We start from the raw sequence: 21,765 nt of genomic DNA, 5'->3' as shown, positions 1-21,765 counted from the left end.
ATAAATAAAAAAACATCGACCATAACGTGTCCAGAACTGAATTACAACACTTCTGCTACCACTGGTTGTCTGACAGCACAGGGAAGCCATTGTGTGCCAATGACTAATGAAGGAGTTAAAATAACTTTTGAGTTACATAAACAACGTTCAGGCCAGGGAGGTGACTGGCTGAATATTTGTTCTCATTGTAGCAACCAAATACAGTGATGCTTTAATGTTTATAAGACCAGAACAGCTCTCAGCCCCCATCTCACCACTGCACTTTCAATAAGCCAGAGCAGCAATAGGAGTTTATTGCTCATGAAGTATCTGTGTTCCAGCCTCACCTGCAAGGGCCTCATAACTTTCATAAGAAATGCTATATACTGCATTGCAAGGACCATTAACAGTCAGTTATCAATGAGATTTTAGGACACAGCCTGATGGGATTTTTGGTGTATTTGGTTGCTATAGACTGTATTGTTTCACATCTCCAAAATATAGTAGGAGGGGCACTGGTATGTATTGAGCACATAGCAGTTGCACTAGTGAAGGGCAAAACTACATAATATTGTAATTCCTTTAATATACTTACATTTTTTGGTGTTTCTGTTTAATACCCTTTAATACCCTTTAATACCCTTTAATACTGAAAGCAAAAAAAAAAAAAAGTATGCATGTGCTGAATTATGCCATTAGCCGAATAATTCAGCAGACTGTACTGATTTTCATTTACCTCCCTTTGCTTTTCTGCTTATATATACCTTATATATGTGGTGTGTTAAATGACCATCTGTATAACTTACAAAACCAAAATAAAAACACAGTAAACTAAAATTCGGCAGATTGGAAGATTAGCTAAAATATAAACAAGAGAAACGATTCGAGCGCAAACAGAAAAACCCGCGGCACCATCCAAAATTTTAAAGTTTAGCAATTCAATTTGTAAAACCGAAAGCTCATCCAATGTAAGAATTGACCTGGGTGCAAAGCCCCAGGTCCATCTCGAAGGGTCAGCTTTTTTGGCAAATTGAATCAAACGATATAAGCATTATTCACACTCACCGATGAAGATGGGTGGCCTGGGTGCAGCGCCCCGAACTCGTAGCTTGGGGTGAAATGCAAGAAGATCCTGAAATGAGCACAAACTGCTGCGACACACCAATTAGGATAAAATTCGAACTTTATTCCATAGGTTAAAAACAAATGTCCTAACGCATTTCGTATCTAGAGATACGTAATCTTAGGCAGTAGATAAGAAACGCATTAGGACATTTGTTTTTAACCTATGGAATAGAGTTCGAATTTTATCCTAATTGGTGTGTCGCAGGAGTGCGTCCTCATTTCAGGATCTTCTTGCATCTCACCCAAAGGATTCGAGCAACACAAAAATATTATTTAACCAGCTAAATTGTAAAGGAAAAAAAAAAAAGTTTCCTGTGACTGTTACAGCCCATGTTCAAGTTAATTATCTGCTTCTGGAACACAAGTTTATGAGTCAAGCACATCCCTGAACTAGCACTCAGTAATATTGTACTTATACATGATATTATTCACTTATATGAAAAAAGCCTTGTGTTGGCACACAAGCTGGAGAGCTTAAGGGTAAAAGGTGAATGATGCTTTGAAACATAAATAATTTTATAAAATGATGCTTCCAGGATTCCAGTCGATTCTGAGGAAGCAATATGAATCCAATGCTCACTGTGTAAACCAACATATAGCCTCATTTACAGACAGTAAAAGGAAACCCCACCTCTAAAATAGGTCATTTCATGTAGCTGGCTGCTACCCCCCCCCTCTCAAATTATGAATGGAGCTTTTATAGTTGTGTGTGAGTGGAGCAGCTGTACAGATTTTACTAGACAGCTGAGGCAGGAGCACTTGAGTTGCCAGATACCTACAGTTAATTATTCAGTTGCTAGATAACCATCACAGTTACTATGTGCTATCGCGCCTTCTGTAATTAATAATAATTATCTGTGGAAAAATATAGTAGGAATACTACTTTACATGAAACAAAAAAGAATGAGGGATAATGTGCTTCAGTGCTAGCTTATAATTGATCAGCATTTCCATAGCTCATCATGTATAATACACCTTGCCTTATCATTAAGTAACATAAATGGACAGTGATTATTGTTTTTGCTCTTCAGTTACGCACTAGCAAGAATTCTTTTCCAGTAAGCTAAGAAATTCTCATTTCAACCCCTTGACTCTATAGACATTTCATAAAAATGTGTCAACATGTAGGCAATATATTATTAGACAAAGTCTGAGAGTGAAATGTAAGCTTACCTGGGAGAGGAGAAGGTGAGCCGACAGGAGTTGAGGGATTTGATGGAAAGCTGCTGCTGGTATGATCAGGAGAATAAATCTAGAAGAAATTGGAAAACAGCATTGGGTTCATATTGGGTAATATTGTCAGTATATTTCAGAGCACATGTGTATGTTTATACAAAAGAGTTTACAGCCTGACTCTCAACAACACCCTTAGTACAGCATGAAAAAGAGCTGTTTTTATTCTAAATCTAAAGAATACCTCAATTGCAGCAGTTAGTAAAGCAACTCCAAATCATATAAACCACAGTAACACCGAAAGGCCCAGGGTACATAGCACATAAACTCTGAGCAATACCATGGATTTAGATTTCTGTGAGCTGACTGATGTCCCATAGTTATTTATGGTTTGGGTTTTTGTGCAGCAGCTCTGCAGTTTTGAAATATAGTACAGGTATGGGACCCATTATCCAGATTGCTCGGGCCTGGGGGGTTTTTTTCGGCTAAGGGATCTTTCCGTAATTTGCATCTTCATACCTTAAGTCTACTAGCAAATCATGTAAATATTAAATAATCCCAATAGGCTGGTTTAACTTTTAATAAGGATTTAATTAAATCTTAAATTTGGATCAAGTAAAAGTTACTGTTTACAGAGAACAAAAATGTTTTTTTAAAATTTTTTTTGATTATTTAAATAAAATGGAGTCTATAGTAGACAGCCATAATTCTGAGCTTTCTGGATAACGAGTTTCTGGATAATGGATCCCAAACCCATAATAAAGATAAAAGGTAAAAAAAATTGTTGTAGTATTATTACAGAAAATAAAACATTCTATAGCATACTAAAATGTAATTTAAAGATCAACTACCCCTTTAACTGTCATTGATAATTCAACTACAGTTTTTCTTGGACTCACAATTATTCTGAAGAGTCAAAGAGGTGGGATTCATTTAAAATGAAAGTGCTTTACAATCTTACTTTTACAAAAAATATCATTTATTTCTAACACCCAGTTTGGGGTTTCTGAGCAGAGGCCACATCATTATCACACCATGTATTATAAGCTTTAGACTCCAAATACTGAGACTTTATGTTAACCCATTGTTAGCACATACAATGTGCCACAATCACAGAAACAAAAAAGGCAAATAAATAATATTTTAAAATGTTAATATTTTTCCATTAACAAGATAAATGAATGGGTGATATGCTGTGTAAGTGGTTACAGTTAGCCGTGTGGTGTTTTGTTCTCCCTGTGTTTTTGTGGGTTTCTACTATGTTTTCTGGTTTCCTCCAACAAATCATAAACATATTGTTAGGTTAACTTGCTTATTATACAACTGACTTTGCTGGAGCAGGCACAGATGCAAAAAAATATACTATGTGAGGTGCGGAGTTAAATCAGGGTGCTAAATAAAATAAATGCTATTATTTAGATATATATATATATAATTTTAGATTTTTTCCCTAGTAAATGTATGCATTAGAAAAGCTTAAGTGCCTATTCTCCTTGAAAGAATGCATACATAAAGAAAGTATACACAAGTTAACTGTATGCAGATTTGTAATCATCATAGTTTTCTCAATTCCTATCTAATTAATTTCTAGCTAAAGGTAAAATACTTTAGACAGCCCATTCTGTATTCAGTACATAAGAGTTTCCAGTTGAAAATGGCTAATATGAATAATTATTTTGCCTTCTTCTAATTCGAAATAGTAACGTGACTCATTTTCTAGCAACAAAATAAAGCTCCTCCTTCTATCAGTCACAGGCCATTCCAGTCAGTTGGGTGCCAATATGCCTAAATTTCATGAAAAGGGACTGACACAAAAGGAACACAATGGAGGGCACACAAAGCAAGGCCATGGAGCTGTTAGCCCAATTTCCAAATACTGCGGTGTACATTTCAGTTAAGCTTTGTCATGCTAATATAATAGAGTCTCAAAGTAACAAAAAAATCTAATTCATGAATAACGTTTTAAAAAGTCAACTCCCTGAATTTTAATTTCTTTTGTACCAGTTACTACTAGCCACTTAACAAGCCAGTTGACACAAAAGCAGTCTATGAAGTTTGAACCATAAGCTGTTTGATATCATCAAGAAATTTAAATAGGAGCCTTATTTGATTCCCTCTAAATGAAAGTCTGAATGTTTTGATTTGGCATCAGTCCATCTAATAAACCAGATGTTCTTTGCTTCAATAAACCCTCAGTGGGCACAATCTTAAAGGGTTATTATTTGGCAAACATTCAGGGAGACACATTAGAAAAGGCAGAAATACCCAGGTTTTCTTTCCTTTCTACCTATACTAGTTCATCATCCAAAATAATGCATAATCCACAGGGCTTTGGGAACTTTGTGTAAACATAAACAATTCAATTTCTTGGCTACCCGAGATGAAAACCACAATTATCTAGGCTTAAATCTAAAATAAAAGGACCTTTGCAAATGTATTACATCTTTTAAGCACACAGTATACTCCATGTGCTCTTTAATACCGACATGCACTAAGAAATGCTTCATTTTGCCATCTCTTTACATATCAAGCAGTCTTCTGAAGTATTTTGAACATGACAACGCTGGACAGTGAGTAATGTGGCATATAGATACTCCCTTCACCTGATCATGATGTAGAAAAATAATGGGCTATCGCTGGCATTTGCTTATTAAAAACAAATTATTAATGGCAGATGTATTGATTTGGAATAAACAGTAATCCATCTTCTGCTTCAAATGATAAAGGAGATTATGAGAAGGTAAACCAATTTGGTGGTAGAGTGGAAGTGAAAGAAAAATTTGAAATGTGTAGACTATGGAATGTATTCATAGAGCAGATGGAATGCATCTCCATTGGAAATGACAGCAGTGATTTATGGAATGACCTGGCTGCTTCTGCTAAGCAACAACACAGAATGACAGAACTAAGTCACCATGACAACGAAAGCCCAACCAGCACATGGATTATTTGCCTTTGCTTGAAGGGTCCCTTAAAAACCACCTATTTTGTATATATACACACTTGCATGTTCTTTCATTAATTGTAACACAAAAAAGTAATGGGAGAAAGAAAGCATGATGTTATTTTGCACCAGTTATTAAGGAAAAGCTGCAGATATTAGGGCAATGGCACACAGTGATTCTGGGTGTTTTGTTGCTCAGAACTACAATGTACTCTTTGTCTGTAGATGCACAATATAAACATTTACTGCATGAATTTATGAGCTTGTTAAACCCTGCCTGTGTGCTGGCTGCTCGGGAGTTTAAAGCCTGTCTAACCAGATATTGTTTAGGCCCCATACAGAGGCCAATAAGCTGCCCATTCTGAAGTGGCCAGGTCAGCAGCTTAAGTCAGTCAGAGCTGAGAGTTTAAGAAGCAAAAAGAGGAAAATTATACAGCCAGTTTGTTGGTCAGTGGTAAGAGTTTATTTTGAGGCCCTGTCTACAGACAAGATAAAAAACAAAGAAATGGAAATCTTTGAGACATTAACATGCACAGCTCATGATGATCATACAGGCTAGATCCACTGGTTTGTTTCTGTCAAGAGGTAGGCCATATCTTTGTTAAGTCAACTGCTTTATCGGAGGCCAATAATTTAATCAAATGGGAGCCATATGCAGACCATATTCATGGCCAGGTGCACACCTCAGGGACAGAATACAGTCAAACCCTGTTTTTACATTTTCCAGGTGACTGGGAAAAAAAATGAAAAATCTGGGAACATAAAATGGAGTAAGAAAAATCAAGGTTTTCCTGTAAAAATGGGGGAAAAACTTAAAATGTGGAAAAACTAACATTCACAGGGGCTAAACAGGGGTTTTCATGAAAATGGGGCAAAATTATATAAAATGCGTGGAAAAGTGTCTTAAAATCCAAGAATTGTGCCCTTGGAAATGCATTAGAACATGGAAAAAAATTTGAAAAAAGCGATATTGTAGACCTGCAGACCCAGTGTGAAGTATGCTGCTAATTTGTGGTCAGGTTTTCAACATCGGGGAGAAAAAGCTGTATTGTAAAGGGGCTAAATCTGACCACATACTTGATCATTTGGAAAAGCGACCACTTGAGAGATCATTGTCTCAATTGACAACCATAGGAACAGGCAAAATTGGGCTAATACAAGTGTTTCTCCCTGAATCTGTGCAGAACCACCAGCTAAGGGTCAAATCAATTGCCCAATATATTTCCACACAAATAACATACATGATTCACTTCTGTTTTACTCTCACATTGTACATTCCACCTGAAATTTAAGCCCTTGAGGGACAGGCAGCTGTTTCCTTCTATCATACGTTATTAAATAAACTGCTCAAACACACCAGAAACAAACAAATAATTCTAGGAGCTTACATTCTTAAAGAAGAAAACAAGTAAGCCTATGGCTAATGTTATTTGGATTCACTTGTGTACACGGCCAACACTTCTGAAACAAAAGTTAAGTGTTTCATTGTTTGGAAGATTTTAATTTAATACTTACAGATGCAAGAGCTTTTCCAAGTGCATCCCCAGTCTGTGAGCTGCCAGCTGCATTCCCTCGATTTCCTGTACAAAGATTGTGGTTAAAATGTTAAAAATTCAGAAATAGCGGGTAGATATCTGCTACACTAGGAGGGGTAAAGAAGGTGTAAGCACAAGTGTATGCGCCTCTCTACAGAGGGACCAGAGACTTGAGGAGAGGCAGGTTTACAATACAGAAGATGTAATGTGCTTTTGTCCGCAGCATGATAAATTCCACATAAAGCTTTCTAAAAAGCTTGATAGAATTCCATAAGGCAGAAAAAGTCTTAGCCTTGGCAGTTCCTGCTGTCCCAAGGCTGCATAATTTTCAGCAGTTAGAGGATACTGCTACCTGAAATTAATTATATCTTCTTTCATACAAGATCACAAGGGTTGTTTTTATCGCTAAGAGTTGCAAATTTATATTTTCAATTAATAGACAATTAAATGAAACCTTCTTTAAAACCTTCTCAATGAGTTCGTTTAGACCTACCCAACAGATTGTCTGATCCATTGATGGGAGGAGTGTGAGAAGCAGTCACATAGGTGGAGCTTGAGTTGCCACCTCGATGGAAGCTGGACATTGGAGGAAGACTGGCATTTATATCTGTTGGTGACACTGGATGGGGTGGGTAATTCTAGAAGGGGGAAAATACACAAATATTACTACTGATATAATAATATATAAACAATAATAACCAAGCTTTGCAATTGCTTGATTCTGCTTCTTAGTATCGGACGGATTAATTATGTAATATCAAGCAGTCATAAGGTGAAAAACAACAACTTATCAGTCTTACAAGTGTCCCAAGAGTTAGTTTCCCTTTTAGCTCTTACCAAACGGTCATGTAGGCTGCCAAAGTTACTTGACTGCGACATGTGAGAAGATGAGCTACCCAGCATTCCACCATACCCAGGCTGGTTGATCCCATTGGAGGAATTCCACAGTTCTGATGAGTTATGTGTTCCATCTAAAAAAAGAGCAAGACAGTTTTGAATAGAAAAAACCCTACACAATAACATTTATGAACGAACATACATAATATAATGCAACTAAATGACTGCTCTGGCATGGCTTCAATGTATTAAGTATGGCACTGGCAAAAAATGAAAAGAAATAGAAAAGAAAAAGAAATGAAAAGAAATAAAGCAGAACATAAACTAAGTATAAGAAAAATTCAAATAGGGAAGAGAGCCACTACTAGTGAAGCAGTAGCCCAAGTAATTGTAACATTCACATAGACAATATTAACAAGAACATAAACGAAGCAGTGCTGATACTTTAGCATACAATTAGCATGTTTGCAATTAACCCACTCCGTAGTCTGAAATGCAATAAAAACAAACTTTATGATACATATTTGTATTCATATTTAAATTACATATGTAAAATGATATTGCATATTTCTGCCATATTTTAAAAGGAATAAAAATAACGCAAGAAATACAGTTTTGGATTTAAACAGCATCATATCTGTAAGTTACCTTGGAGAAAGAAAGTGCTAGCAAACACACTGCTTGGAGGCTTGGGGGATGGATAACTAGGAGATTCTCTGTTGAAGTCGTCTGAATTTGGGGATGGTGCATAGACCTGTAAGCATACAAAGACAACATTTGGCTTCCGTGAACATGCCTAATAAAAGCCACAAGTTAATCCCATTTGTACCATAACGATCCCAGTTGCAAAGCACTTGTTTCAGCAAGTCTAAATGGGCATAATGTCCTGATACAAATTACATTGTTTGAAGGGTAAATAATAAAGGACACCAATGCAATGGAATAATCCAGGACTAAATATAGCTTTTTGATCTGCAGGATTTGTCAAACTTCAATTCAAAGCTAAAAAGGCTTGGAAAAAAAATGCATATTCGTGCCTGCAAATGCATGTACACACACACATATACACACGCTTATTGTTTTGCTAGGAGATACCAGTTTCCCTGGGTGAAACTTGGCTACAGATAAGCACAGCGTGAACACTGCAAACTGGCAAGTGACCAACATCCACATTACTAGGAAAACTAGTAACAAAGCCAAATAAATATAGAGGAGGGGTGGGCTGTGCTCACTAGAGAAATCTGTAAATGGACTGAATCAAACAAATGTGAAAGGGGTACACAAAGAGAACATTAACCCAAGCAGAACCATCCACTTCCAAATCGACTAGCTGCAAATCAGATCTGTGATTGGTGTGCCCCATTTTAGATTTTACCACAAGGGGGGGGGGGTGAATTACATCTGAATCTGAATGAAATCTATGATAAATCCCCAGCACAGCTAAACATAACTAGGTATTCAGCATACTAAAGAATACTACCTAAATATTACATAGAGAAACATAAGTCTGTCTGTACATCAAGTTCCCTATCATCAATCACTGTGCCCAGATCTATCTATCTAATTCCCTTTTCTCTGATCCTACAGTCAAGTCATTTATAGAACACCTAGTAAATATATATATTGCAAGTTCATGGTTTATCATATAGTGGTGATCGGCGCACAACTTTTTTTGAGGGTGCAAAGTAGCTAAATTTAAATTTTTATTTAACTTGCACATACTTTATTTCAAAACCCAACTTGAAAGATTTTGCTGCTACCCTGTATTCTATGCTGTACATGAACTTTAGCGGCCGTATCCTGCTTTTCATGTAACTTCCTAAAATAACATAGTGACAAAGCTCGGGCAGCATAAACACCCTTAGGGCAGGGGCACACAGGCAGATTTGGGGAGATTTAGTCGCCTGGTGACTAATCGCCTCTTCTGCGGGGCGTCAATCTCCCCGAACTGCCATCCCCCTGCTATAATGAGAAAACGCCACCGCAATGACACTCGCGGTGTGGTGCCTCACGAGGAAACTTCGGGCGACTTCAGAAATTAAATCGCCGCAAGTGCATTGGCGCAGACGATTTTTCATTTTAGCAGGGGGAAGGCAGTTTGGGGATTGTCGCCAAAAAGAAGAGGCAATTAAATCTCCCTGAATCTTCCTGTGTGCCCCTGCCCTTTGGTGGCCAAATTGCAAAAGAGTTTATCTTCATGTGTCTGCCTAGATTAAACAAATTATTTTTTGTGGGGTTGAGCATGTGCAACATTAATCATAGTATCACTGTCTTAAATCAATACTATCCATACAACAGCCAGGCCCCATGCAAGAACAGCCTAGAGATACAGCAGTTAATGGCAATCACATATGGCTCATTTCAATGTTTACAACATGCAATAAAAATACTCATATTAACCTGTTCAACTAAACTGGCTCAAACAAAATGTCTATGCCCAGTCAATGTTCTTATCTGGTTTGGATTGATCTTTCTGAGTTTATGGGTTAATACATTTGATGTTTTATAGCATGAATTGAAACACTATCTTTTACTAGGAAAAGAAAATGTGGTTGGAAAAAGTTGTTCCTATTTGAAAGATCATATCAGAGGGCAAAACTATATTTGACAAGTCTGTGTCCTGACATTTTAAAATGCATAGCCTGCATTTCTGCAGCAGCACTAAGCATATTTGTTTGCTTGTCTCGGCATGTAAGTGCTCTCTTTCTGACAGTTTTGTAAACATGGCAAAATGTTTAAAAAAAGAAAAGAAACAAAACTGTTATTTCTTCTATTAGTCACAGATTCTCAGGGACAGTCTATAATCTTTCAGAACATTTAAAATAATTTGTCTGCACTTTTGTCAAGTATGCAGTATATACATTAATTTGCCACACACCATGATGTATTCTTGCTCTATATATATATATATATTACACAAGACTGGAAATACTGTAACCAACAGTCTAGTTATAAAGCAGTAAATAGATCACTTATAAATAAGAAATTCTGCCATTTATTTGCAGTTGATCAGATGACACAGGCATCTGGTTTTCTTTTGTAGGCATTTCATATTTTAGCCAAAAGGCCCCTTTTCATGGTTTTAGCCATCTTGTTCTGTAACATCTGGAATGAATGTAATTTCTAAGACCACATCACTGGTGCTCTGCTGCTTTAGGCCTTTGATGTTTAGAATCTGGTAATGTATTTTCTTGCTTCTACTACCCCCTCCCTACACACACACAAACACACACACACGCCAAACAAGATCAATGTTTTTTGACATTGTAGTTTCAAAGGGGTTTCTTTTAGGAAAATGGAGATTCAGGTAGAGCTTAAGGGTCAGGGCACATGCTCAGATTTGGGGAAATTAGTCGCCTGGTGACAAATCTCCTCTTCTTCGGGGCAACTAAACTCCCCTAACTGCCTCCCGCCGCTAGAATGTAAATCGCTGGCGGAATGGTACTTGGATTGCTTAGTTTTTTTTTTGCCTCACGAGGAAACTTTGGCTGACTTCGGAAAAACAAACCGCTCCGTGTGCCATCCCGCCAGCGATTTACATTTTAGCCGACGGGAAGGCAGGGGAGGCAGTTCAGGGAGATTAGTTGCTCCGAAGAAGAGGAGATTTGTTGCCGGGCGACTAATCTCCCCAAATCGGAGCGTGTGCCCTGACCCTAAATGTCTTTTGCAAATTCATCCATTTGAAGCATGCTTTAGGATTATGTTTTGAGCTGAAATGTGAAAACAGCTGTGGCTACACACAAATATACGATCACTGGTTGAATGGAATGTATAGATATCAGCTCATTTATACTGTAGGCAACGCATGAATATTGTAATAAACAGGGGCTTTAAAGTTTTTAAAAAATGCTTTTGCCTCACAGCCAGCCTTCTATACTCATTTGTCTTGATTTTTTTTGTTGATCTGGACGGTAGAAATGAAACCTACACAGAAATGTTCCTCTTTCTGCAGGTTTAGCTGGCAAATCAACTCCATGGCAAGCCTATAGTTATTGGCTAAATCATTAGCAGCATTTACAATGATTGCTATTTCACATGTTGTCCACTAGCCTGGCAAATGGAGCTCTCTGGATGTCAAGCATTGAGTACCACACCAGGGATATTACCCTTTGGCTTCATATACATGTGCTACTCTTGACTGTGTGTCTGCTCCCATATGGTAAAGCTTCTGAACTGTGGTTCTATAAAAAGTTCTGTATTCTTTCCTTTAATTAAGATAAAAGTTAAAAAAGCAATTTGGTTTATACTCTCAAGTGAACAGTAACAAAGCACATCCTCGCATTACCATTCTGTTCACCCAATGATACAAGTCTCTGGATCAGAAACAAGGCCACCGGGGGCGACTGATGCAAATTTGACTAACATTCTCAGGGGGATAAAAAAAAAAACACAGGGAGCACTTTTACCAGTTAAAGTCTAATTTTAGGCCAGAGTGCCTTGTTGGCACTACCTAGCTATAGATGGAATGTGCCATTTCTTTTGTGAAAATCAAACATGGCGCCCTTTCTGGTGCAAATGTAAAATTTAAAGAAAGGAAGTACTACAAGGTGATAGAAGTGAGGTCCAGATTATCTACACCCCAGGTCTCAATAAAAACAAAGGCACAGGAGCATTCAGTTTGCTTCCTTTTCATTCATAAGCAAATCAGATTTCCAGGGTGCCATCCTATGTTTAGGTTAGCTGAGGTTTCAGCACTTCATTTGGAGATATATAATACTAGGTGTTATATACACACACAAAAAGATTTAAACAGAACTAAATAGGAAATAATTAACCTTTGCATAGTTCCAGGACAGGAAACAAATTAACTCTACCGTAGAAGTAGTGACTTTGTATAACGTAAAAGTTCATATTATAAAATTGATATCTTCAAGATTGATATTATAAGATTTTCTCAGCTGACGTACATGCTTTCTTGATTCATATAGTTTACATGGAGCTACTTCCAACGGCTACCAAGGAAAAAAATATATATCTGCTCGGCAAAGCTAAATGTGGCCTTGTTTTAGTAGTAAACAAATTTGGAAAACATCAACTAGTCAAAAAGAGTAAATTAGCAACTCTCTTTTGGTGCAGAAACAAAGCTCAAGCTATGGGAGAAGTAATAGCAGTAATGTTTCAATTTCCATATCTACTTGATTTTTAATGGTTTCTGACAGTTCCCTAAGCCTAGCCCCCTGTTCTTCTGCTGATCTGTCAGACTACTTTGCTGAGCTGACTGACTACTGTTACTTTGTATCAACAGCCAGTTGTCCTTAGCCTGCATCCTCCAAACCCCACAATTCCCTGCACATGTGATTTCAATAAGGAAAGGAACATCACAGTGCAATGCATTGTGGGTTAGGTAGTTCCTTCATGCTGTCTGTAGGCTGTGGAGAAGTGGCTACAATTTGTAATATCAGGATTTCAAATGATGCAGAAAGAGAAGAACTGTTAAACAGCTGGATTTCAGCATAGAAAATGGAATTTATTCATACTTTTTGAAGAAACAGGTAACTGTGATGGGTATATTAGGGGTTTCTGTGTTATGTGGGCCTCTTTATCAAATTTTGGTTTGAAAGCCGGAGTTTCCCCTTTAAGGTCACTGCAAACACCGACAAACAATTTACTACAGACCATTATTATGGTCTATGTGGTCTGCTATTTTAAACTCTCAGGGGACAGTTAACAGCATTACTGTAAACAGAACTTCTAGAATGGAAAGGAAGGTGTTTGATCTTACTCATATTGCAAATTGACACAAAATGACATTGCATCCTTCTCAGAGAAAATTAAAATTACAAAATAAAAAGGTATTGCCCCAAAGCTTAGTGATGCAAAACAAATTAGACCAGTAATAGTGAGCAAAAGATCTTTTTCCTTCTAAATTCTGCATTGCTCTCTCCTGCAAAAAAATCAGCCAAAAAGCAGCTGACTTTTCCATGCACATTATGTAAAAGCTTTGAAACTGCATGTACATTAAACAAATAAGAAGTGAACTGAGAAACAAATGTCTGCAATGCTTTTAATATTATTTCCTTTAGGCGCAAGTATATATCCACTATGTCCATTTAATTCATGGCAATGATCAATACAAATGAATAAAGACACTATTTTTTTTTAGGAAGCCCTGTTAAGAAGCTCAAGCATTTGATAGTGTGCTTTAGTATTTAAAAAAAACTTACTTTTAGTATTTAAAAAGGACGCTACATATATTTCTCTATTGTTGTAGCTGATGTAAATAAGAGGTATGAGGATTTATGCTAACAAAAAGACAATTTTACTATTACAAGATAATTAACATAAGTACTACAATTACCCTGTAGTTAAACTAGATTTAATGCAATATATGCTGAACATTTACATGTTAAATTTGTGGACGTTTTCAGGGCCAGAAAAGTTTCTCATATGCTGCTCGGGCTCTTTAAGGAAGTGAACAAATACACTTTAAATATTATTGCGTTAGAATTTATTTATGTCGCTAACATGAAACTTTAGGGAGGAAGCAAAGACTGAAGCAGCCGAAAGCGAAGGAAACAAAAGAGCCGAATCCCAGTTCATGAGAGTTTATAAGCTGGAGGACAAGAACGCTCCTGTAACATTAACACCAGAAGTGCTGCTTAATAACTTTATCCACTTCTCAGATTATATTGTTATGGCTAAAGTTTTATTTCAAGTGTAACAGACGGAATATCTCTTTGATGAGATAGATATAAAATTGTATTTTTTGCACACAAAAAGTCCATCAAGCTCCACTTTACAAAACAGAACAGAATGCTCATTAAATTTACTAAATTAAATAATTCAGTTTAAATGAAAGCTTCTTTTGTACTGGTGAAGCCAATACAAACAGTAGTAAAACGGCATACATTGTAAGAGTTCATTTTAACCCTAGAGGATTCCAATCTAGAAATTGAATATGATTGGAAGCAGGGATATTTGAACCATCTGGATCAATTGACTACAGGTATGGGATTCGTTATCCGGAAACCCATTATCCAGAAAGTTCCGAAATATGGAAAGGCTGCCTCCCATAGACTCCATTATAATCAAATAATCTAAATTTCAAAAAAAATGATTTCCTTTTTCTCTGTAATAATAAAACAGTACCTTGTACTTGCTCCAAACTATAACTATAATTCATCCTTACTGAAAGCAGCTTATTGGGTTGATTTAACATTCACATGAGTTACTCGTAGACTTAAGACATGGAGGTCCAAATTAAAGAAAGATCCATAATCTGAAAAACTCCAGGTTACGAACATTCTGGATAACAGATCCCATACCTGTACTAATAAAGAAATTGTGGCTTATTCACAATACGTTTTACAAATTAATGTCATAGAGGCATAGAATCCATGCAGTAACTATTTACATGTGGACAACTAGTATAATTATTTAGCCGAATCTTTACAATCACTGCTGATATTGAACAGATCCACATAAATCTAGGCAGATGTTTTCTCCCTGTGTAAATTATCTATCATTTGTTTACCGATTGGCCAGGCTTATAAACGTCACCTCTGACCTATAGCAGACAAACGCAATGAATTTCCAGGCCAGACATCTCTTTAAAGTACCAGCCCCAGCCCTTAGAAGCCTGGAAATACTTAATGAGATCAAAGCTTTTTTTCTTGCTACAGAACAAAGAAAAAAAAAACGTTCTAAATTTACAATTAATTCAATTGCATATTGGGATGTATACAACTAATTTCTATGGAATTCTGCCTGCATTAGAAAATACAGTACAATGGACAAAACTCTCTCTTCTGTCTATAAGCAAGTAAATCTGTAAGCAGCACTGACAAAGCTCTGCTCCTTTAATCCACAAGCAAACACGCTGCAGAATCAGGGTTGTTTTCATTTAAATCGGCTTACTGAAAATATAAAAACGGTATTTGTGTAGATTATATTTTACATTTCTGCAGCTTTATGTAGATTCATTTCTACCACCTAAAAACAGCGTCTAAGGAGATCTTATCACTTTGCCAAGGTATAGAAATAGCTCTGTTTGCTTGAAGGGTGAAAACGCTGATTTGATTGGAAGCAGATGGAATAACAGTAGAGCCGAGCCGCTGAACCTCAAAGTCTAAACAGGAAACACAACCTTACTGACTGCCCTTAATCATTCCCAGAAACAAGAACTTTCAGTAAAGACAGGCTTTTCTGTGGTTTCTCTCCCCCTTGCTAAAACAGCATTTACTGTATTAATGTTCATGCACATTTTTCTTTTTAGTTTGGAAAAGAAACATTTGTCACATTAAAACAATCCACAAAATTCCTATATCTGACATTTGTCGGCTTAATCATCAAAACAAAATGTGTTCCTTCTAGGAATTAAAATAGGTTCACAAAAGCTGGCATAAAAAGTTGAAGCAGTTAATGTACAATGCATAAGAAGTCACACAGCAAGAAAAGAAATGGCAAAACAAAAAAGCAGAGCCTGAGCTCGTCGTCGCCCGCAGTTCTTGGCACAAGAAAAGCTGCCTCACCGTTTTTCCATTGTAATAGTACATCAAAGAATTGCTGCCCACTCCAGGCACGGGGTACGCACAATACATGTTGATTGTTCAGTCGTTTCAGGCAGTAGCTAAAGTGCACTGCTTCAATCCCAGCAATACATCCACACGAGGAAAAAGTAATTCCACCAGTAGTGTGCCTACACAAGCCACACATGGATCTACTCAAAAGAAACTTATGCAAAACAGGGCTGAACCATCCCACACAGCAAAAGAGGGAGGGAAAGAGCATCCAGTAATTCAACCTTGATCACACCCCGATCTGTGCAGTGGTAATGCCTCCAGGAAAAATCTTTTAACAGAGTGAGAACACTACTCTCCAACATCAAAGCTGAAGGGGGGGTTATCTGCTTTTAGAACTACAGACAAATACACAGCATATGGCTTTCAAATGAAATAAAATGTGTGTGGGGGGATGTTAGAAACTTGACATGTCATTCTTCTAATTTCTCTTATAATGTATATTTCTAAATAAAATTATATCAGCCAAGGCACAAGATTCACATCTCAAAACCCATTATTTTGTTAAATCTCAAAATGTGCATTACGCAAGATGTTTGAATGGAGATTTGTCCTTTCCATGCCGCTGTAGTTTACAGTGACTAAGGGTTAGTCCACACGAGATTTTGTCGCCTGGCGACTAATCGCCTCTTCTTCTGGGCGACAATCTCCCCGAACTGCCTTCGCGGCGCTGCATTTTCTGGAGTCTCCCGAAGAAACTTCGGGCGACTTCGGAAAACGAAGTGCCGTGTGTGCTTTCACGCAGGCGACTTTTCATTATAGCAGATGGGAAGACACGCAAAGGCAATGCGGGGAGATTGTCACCCAGAAGAAGAGGCGATTAATCTCTGAAAAGCAGGCCCGGCAACCTGTAGATTCTGGCAAATGCTAGAGGGGGTGCTGTAACATTCCACTTTATTGGACCTGGGTGAGGCAGTGTGTGTGACTGCTGTGTAATTGAAATGTTAGGACCTGTTTTGAATCTCAGGATCTGCTGAAAAGCACTGTGGGAAAATGTGGTTCTATTTAAATAAAGGAAGATATCAATGATAATCAGTCTTTGCCCAATTAAGAATTTTAGGTTCCTTTCATTTGTGTACATCTGTAGATGCTTATTTTGCTATGCACTACTAGTAATTCCACTCAGCTCTGAACACAGTTTTTTGGAGTAAGTTAGCCCTGTAGAGTGTTTTGGTGCCTGATGCAATGATAGTTTGGTACCCATTATCTAAAAACCAACATCAATCATTATTGCAGCACTTTTCATTACAATTTAACATAGAAGTGAATTTCCACAAATGAACAAATGTAGACGGCACAACATGCCCTTACAAAAAATAAGTGTGGGGTAAAAGAGACACCTGTAGGTATTAGCTTTGTTACACACAGTGTTGCAACACAGAAAACTAAGAACTGCCTGGCAAGAACCAAAAATATTGTTTTCAAAGTATACCTCCAATATGAGAGCAATGAGTATGCATTGTGCTGAACACACTTTTGGTGGGATCAAAACAGTAATACATTTGGTATTTACAGACAAAACTGACCTGTGTGCACAAGTTAACGGAGATGGAAAACTTGTTTTGGCAAAGGATTGTTCACTCTATGTGAAGCAATGCAGAATAAACATGTGCTTTATAAATAAAGGGCAATAATAAAGAGTGCTGATTTTTTGGCAGTTTCAGCAAACCAATATCTCATCTGCAAGACCACTTAAAATATGAATTATAACTCAGATGAAATAGCTCATGCACACAGTAATCCTGAGTTAATGTCTCATTTAGTGCAGCTTTGACTACTTAAAAGTCTAGCAAAATGGGGCCTTTGGTGCTGATAATAATATGCAGCTCTGTACAGACACCTAATCCCTGTATTAACGTCTAATTATGGTAGTTAAAGACTTGGGATATAAAGGACTAGTATAAGGTCACAAGTAGTGCAGACCGGGTTGGATTTTAGTGCAGACCGGATTGGATTTAAATGCAGTTTACTACGTTCAAATATTAGCAACTGTGACAGTTAGGTTAAGAATACTCCTCGTCTATAAATGTAAATGTCTGAATGCATTGTAAGTCACTTTGTATTATTGGATATTTACATTTTTTTAATAGAATCTTTGATGTAATAGGATTGTTTGTTTGTAAAAACAATACATCCATTGTGTGTATACATAATGTATACTATATGGGCAAAAGTATCTGAACACTGTCTAAAATGATATCAACAAGGGCAACAGTTTGGGGAAGAGATTTTCCCATTTTAACACAATATGCTGAATATAACACTCCCATAAAAAGTGATGTCTGTACAGAATAGGCAAGTTGAGATGGGAGCGGAACATCTTCAAAGGAATGCACAGTAAGTCACCTGTGAGTAGAGTTGCCACCTTTTAATAAAATTTCCACCAGCCGGTGGATGGGGTTGGGAACAAAAGGGCAGGCTGTGATGTAAAAGGGGGTGGGATGTGATGTAAAAGAGGGCGGGATGTTACATTAAAAGGGGCGAAGCCACATCTCGTGATGGCCAGAAGGAGGAAAAATGTATGTTTTGAGCAGATTGGAGGCAGGCCAAGGGTTTTTGTTAGGGGTATTACAAATTTACCAGCAGCTACATTTCCGGTAAATTTGCAATACCAGCCCCTGCCTTGGCAGGTGTTTTACCGGCTGGGTGGCAACCCTACCTGTAAGCCAGGACTGAACTCAAGCATCAGTGCCCAACCTATAAATACAAGATTCCTCTGCACTCAACCCATTATCAATATATTTAAGACAGAGACATTTTGTGCATACTGCTACTGAAAAATGCCTTACCCTTTAAACAAAACAGGGATTGTTTGTCCATATATTGCAATATATTTAAGCTGGCCATATATATATATATATACACACACATCTATACACATGCATTCTCATTTAAATATACATTTTATTTATATTTAAAATAAATAGACATTGAAAACTTAGTATCATCTCTTTGCCCTAAAGATCAAGCTCCATTTAGGTCTGAAACATAGGTAGCAAATAATATATATATTCCTGAGGACGGCTCAAGTGACTGGGCCGAAACGTTGAATAAACTACATTTTTTCTTTTTCATCTAAGTCCTGTGTGTGCGGACCTTTTTTGATATCTGTATATATATATATATATATATATATATATATATATATATATATATATATATATATATATATATATATATATATATATATATATACACACACATACATACACACACAGTTTGAAAAAATGGCAGCACATACACCACTGTGAGTACTAAAATGCTCACATACTATATATACTGACCATACTTACTCGCAGACCCAGGTCTACTACATGTAAATGGTGTGCACCGATTGGACAAATGCACTGTAAGCCTTACACTAGATAATCCAATAAAAAATATGCTCCCCTTTTTTATTGTATTTATTATTATAATTGTCCTCCTGGTGTGTACTTTTGTATATCATACGATTGTAATGTACTGTATATTTGTAGTGCGTTCTAAATAAAGTTACACACACATAAATACAGTACAGGGTTATCTAAACTAGAAATCAGATGACTTCTTGCGCTGACCTGAAGTCAGTCAGCTGAAAACTAGGTTGACTTTTTAAACTTAATTCAGACTGAGTTGTCAGCAATGAACTGACCTGAACTCCTTAACCTGTTTCCATTCACAACCCTGCAGTGTGCTGCTAAACAAACTGTCATTTGTTCAACACAAACAGATTACATGGTCTGACGCACAGGGAACTAATGGCTAATTACAGATGGAAAAGCATTCTTAATTCCATTACTTCCATTAGTAAACTAGACTAATCAGCTAACAAAATGGCAAAGTATGAAATGGAAATGAAAACGCTCACCTTTATGCCTCAGAAGCATTCACAGATATCCCATCACATTTACCAATCGAAAATAAGACAAGTTGAATTCTTCTGTATAACACATTTAAAGGGAAGCGACTATGTATAATCTGAAGTCTACTATTACTGTCTTCTAAAGCATCCCTGCCCCTCTTATTGTAAACTGAAGTCTGCAATGATAGTGACCAGAATCGCTCACTCCTAAACCCTAAAAATTAATTAAAAAAAGAACTGAGCCCTAAAAATTAATATGGCTAAAAATACTCAACTTGTTGCACCTACTAAAGTTGCAGCTTCTCAATAGCAGCAATGATCCAGGATTTCAAACTTGTCACAGGGGGTCATTATCTTGGAAAGTGTCTGTGACACTCACATGCTCAGTGGGCTCTGAGCAGCTGTTGAGAAGCTAAGTTTAGGGGTTGTCGCAAATTATCAAGCAGAAAATTAGGTTTGTCTGTAATATAAACTGATGCTACAAGGTTGATTATTAAATTCTGATGATAGTTGCACTGTTTTTTTGCTGCAATGTAGTAATTATCTGTATTAATTACTACTTATCAGCCTTATAGTGTGACATTTATATTCTGTGTGTACTGTATATATACATTGTAATCTTTAACTCTGCTTCAAAAAGTGCAATGTTTAAGATTTATTTTAGTACAGGATTTTTGGACACAGAGCTCAAAAAAACAGAACACGGTGGCCATACAGGGACCAGCACAGTATTTCCCATAGGCCCATAAAGACAAGGATTGCATCATTTTCTGCTCAAAAAGTCTGCTGACTGGTCATAAGGCTAGATAGTCCAACAATATGCCTTACATTGACTAAACTGCTCAACCAAAATGTGGATGTATGGCTAGCTTTAGATTTGTGAAACAAGATAGAATTTTTTAATCAAAAATCCCTAGTGATCATTTAATCAACAGCTTAAATATAGGTCAGGCAGATCACACAACTGTTTAAATCTCAGAAGAGTTCATTGCTACTGCATAAGTGCTAAAACTCCAAAGTACTTGAGTAACAATTTGCCTCTAGTGTACTACTGATTGAGTGAAGTAAACGTGATTGAGCAAGTTTTTGAGCAATTTGAATGGCTCACAGCTCTTAGGATATGACTTTTTGGACAAAAATGGGTTAATATGACAGGACACTGCAAAAGTGGAGAACCATGCTACTCAAGGTCTAAGTCCTAAAGTTGTGTATCCAAATTTGCCCATGTGTCAAACAGCTTTACCAGTGACCAATAAGAATTTGCTATAGTGAATCAACTTACGAAATCTAATAAAAACTATATTTTCTTGCGCAAAAAAAAAAAAATATTTTAGTGGTGAATGGCCCCTTTAAAAGCAACCTACTGATGTCAAATTAGCATACATGTTGATGGTGTTAAAACAGTGCTAGCCTCTGTTTTGCTACTGTATGCTTTACCGTTCTTTGGGGTTCATTTATCAACACTGGACAAATTTGCCCATGGGCAGTCACCCATGGCAACCAATCAAAGTGTTGCGTTCATTGTTCTCGTTTCAGCTATTCCCTGATTAGTTGCTATAGGTAAATTTGCCCAGTGTTGATAAATGAGCCCTACTATATTCTTTAGTAGAATCGTCAGAAGACAATTTTTAGGTCCATTCCATTTATTTTCCCATTGTAACAAAGTTTTCATTGCTACAGATTAATGAGAAATTTAACAATACAGATATAAAATGGGTTATTCTATAGGGACAGAAAATTAAAATATAATTGTATGCATGTCACTTAACAATCAGCTAGGGATAAGATCATGACAGTTTTATTAGTGTAATA

At 36.9% G+C, this 21,765-nt stretch overlaps 1 protein-coding gene across 8 annotated transcripts in view; it reads right to left on the bottom strand.

Moving 5' to 3' along the window:
* Window positions 1–21,765, bottom strand: part of tcf12.S (transcription factor 12 (HTF4, helix-loop-helix transcription factors 4) S homeolog) — a 136,467-nt gene that overhangs the window by 19,451 nt on the left and 95,251 nt on the right. For 6 of the 8 annotated variants that reach the window (XM_018255465.2, XM_018255467.2, XM_018255468.2 and 3 more), the window contains exons 9-13: window positions 8,242–8,347; window positions 7,594–7,727; window positions 7,250–7,394; window positions 6,737–6,801; window positions 2,278–2,356 (exon numbers count right to left, since the gene is read on the bottom strand). In XM_018255465.2, coding sequence (XP_018110954.1) covers window positions 2,278–2,356; window positions 6,737–6,801; window positions 7,250–7,394; window positions 7,594–7,727; window positions 8,242–8,347 — 529 coding nt within the window. Of the gene's footprint in view, window positions 1–2,277; window positions 2,357–6,736; window positions 6,802–7,249; window positions 7,395–7,593; window positions 7,728–8,241; window positions 8,348–16,064; window positions 16,259–21,765 lie in introns of those variants that run through there. The other 2 variants (XM_018255470.2, XM_018255471.2) reach the window with 2 other exon arrangements.

This window comes from Xenopus laevis, chromosome 3S (assembly GCF_017654675.1).
Source record: "Xenopus laevis strain J_2021 chromosome 3S, Xenopus_laevis_v10.1, whole genome shotgun sequence".
In the NCBI taxonomy this organism is placed as follows: domain Eukaryota; kingdom Metazoa; phylum Chordata; class Amphibia; order Anura; family Pipidae; genus Xenopus; species Xenopus laevis.
This window is presented reverse-complemented; position numbering and strand designations above follow the sequence as displayed.